The sequence below is a fragment of the Perkinsus marinus genome, assembly GCF_000006405.1.
Source record: "Perkinsus marinus ATCC 50983 genomic scaffold scf_1104296969072, whole genome shotgun sequence".
Classification (NCBI taxonomy): domain Eukaryota; phylum Perkinsozoa; order Perkinsida; family Perkinsidae; genus Perkinsus; species Perkinsus marinus.
Window position 1 is genome coordinate 1 of NW_003202931.1, and position 1,986 is coordinate 1,986.

Genomic DNA, 1,986 nt, shown 5'->3' on the forward strand with positions numbered 1-1,986 from the left:
GTAGTCGATTGTATTCAGAAGTCGATCGTCATGTCTGATGGATAGTCGTTAGACTACCTAGATAATCGTTGTGATTGTTATCAAATGCCCATTGCGGCTTTACCAATGAGCATCAGCAATGTCAAAGATCAACCGAAGTCACAGTGGAGTTAAAATTGCACGTGCGATTAGAACCATAAGACATGAGTGAGCCTCAGTGAGACCAGCAGGTTGCTTTTCTGTTTGAATCATGAACCACATTGCAAACGGATCTACCAGCAATTTGTAGAGAGAACAACCTCTCGGGAGCTTCCAAACGACGGCAACTGCGGCCGCGCTCCTCGGGTATGGAGGGCAGGAGAGAGCATGTTCCGGCAAGGATATTTAGCCGAGTGAATACGGCAAAACGCAATGACCAGTGACGTCACTAGTTCGGAGTCACGAGCTCCGATTCAGATGTGCTCGAAGACATTTAAAGAAACCCAAAAACCAACCGGACCGTCGTACTTCCTTGAATGAAGAATCCGCGCAAGTCGATTCAACCCGGTCAAACCGTGGCCAAACAGTCATCACCGTCACCTATTGCATGTGGACAGTGTCCACTGCACACCAAAGATTCTAGTTCGATCCCGCCACCCGGCATTATTCAAACTCGGAATAGATCATTGAACAAGTCGTCTACACAGTTACTGTGGTACTGTGTCACAGTATCACAGCCCAATGAAACATGCTATCTAAGGACCCCCGCCCTCCCATGGCGACTCGCCGTGCCTGAGTACGTAAGCAGAGAGAACTCCCTAAGGCAACAGTTTCGCACCAGGGCGTCGTGTGCTGCTCTGTGGTCGACATGCGGACCGATTAGCCGAACGGGGACGTCCACTGGTCATCTCGGCATATCTGATGAGTAGTAGAGCTCAGACGTTCATTCGCTATCGCAAACTCACGAAAAGTAGACGCTAGTGTTAGGAACGTAGTCATTCTCGTCGAGACCTGGCCACAAACCACGAGCAAATACTCATTGTTATTCGTCCCTACCACTTTGTATGGCGCTGAGCACCTCATTATTCATCGCTTGCGAAGGGTCCACTTCGCCAGCCCGGGTGAGTCGCTCAGTAGACAACAGATCAGTCTGCAATATACCATCGCTGCGGAATCTAAGCGACAACGGCAGTGCCGTTACGGCACAGGATGAGTAACGCAACTGTAGCATTCACCTTGGGTCCGCTGAATGCTGCCGTGCGACCCGGGAAAACTCTGCCGCTGGGCGTTCGAGGCCAAGGGCCGATCCAGGACGTCTAGCTTGAGCATTCCCAGCTAGTCCAATATGGCTGATCTCCCATGCATCCTCTACTTGGTCGTACTGTGCGCGGTCGGCTATTCTCTGGTACCTGAGGGGGACATCACTCGGGCAACCTGCGATGATCGGATCTGTTCGTCGCGACACTGTTGAGGAGACTCACTCCTCAGGAGGTATGAAGTAGTCGATCACAAGAGACTTCAGCTTGAGCTCTTTGCTCAAGGCTCGGATGGATTCCAGCATATCTTCTCTTTCTCGTTGGAATTCTCTGAAGTAAACATTAGTCGTAGAATCCACTACTGAGTCTACCAAAAGCCTTTTGGCAAAAGGCCTTACCTCTGCAAGTCATCAACCTCCGCACTGGCGTTCTTGTACTTATGCCAGAGTTTCTCAAGCTGGAGACGAGACATCACATATCATCAAGTCATTATTGTCAACGCATGAAACCGCATACGTCACGATAAAACATACGTCCTACTTTGCTCGTCAGTTTGACGACTTGGCCACCCTTGGCTTCGTACTTCTCAGCTAGAAGGAGACGTTCCTCTTCCTGCTCTTTAACCTAGAACACACAATACCACAGACCGAGTACTCTCGGAGAGCGATCTTCAGACGCCGAACCTTGGCTCGTATTCGCTCCTCCTCTTCTTTCTTCTTTGTAGAGCCCTCTTCGCTTTTCATTCCTTTTCCTGGACTGCAGCCTGCTGGAT

The 1,986-nt window shown here is 50.2% G+C and overlaps 1 protein-coding gene across 1 annotated transcript; it reads right to left on the reverse strand.

Annotated features, from left to right (window-relative positions):
- Nucleotides 1-919: 919 nt before the first annotated feature.
- On the reverse strand, nucleotides 920-1,957 carry Pmar_PMAR013860 (kif-3, putative; the record flags this gene model as incomplete). Its single annotated transcript, XM_002768208.1, has 7 exons — nucleotides 920-969; nucleotides 1,015-1,133; nucleotides 1,194-1,367; nucleotides 1,440-1,544; nucleotides 1,613-1,671; nucleotides 1,755-1,838; nucleotides 1,898-1,957. 7 exons carry the CDS (start codon nucleotides 1,955-1,957, stop codon nucleotides 920-922), a joined length of 651 nt encoding a protein of 216 aa, XP_002768254.1.
- Nucleotides 1,958-1,986: the final 29 nt, after the last annotated feature.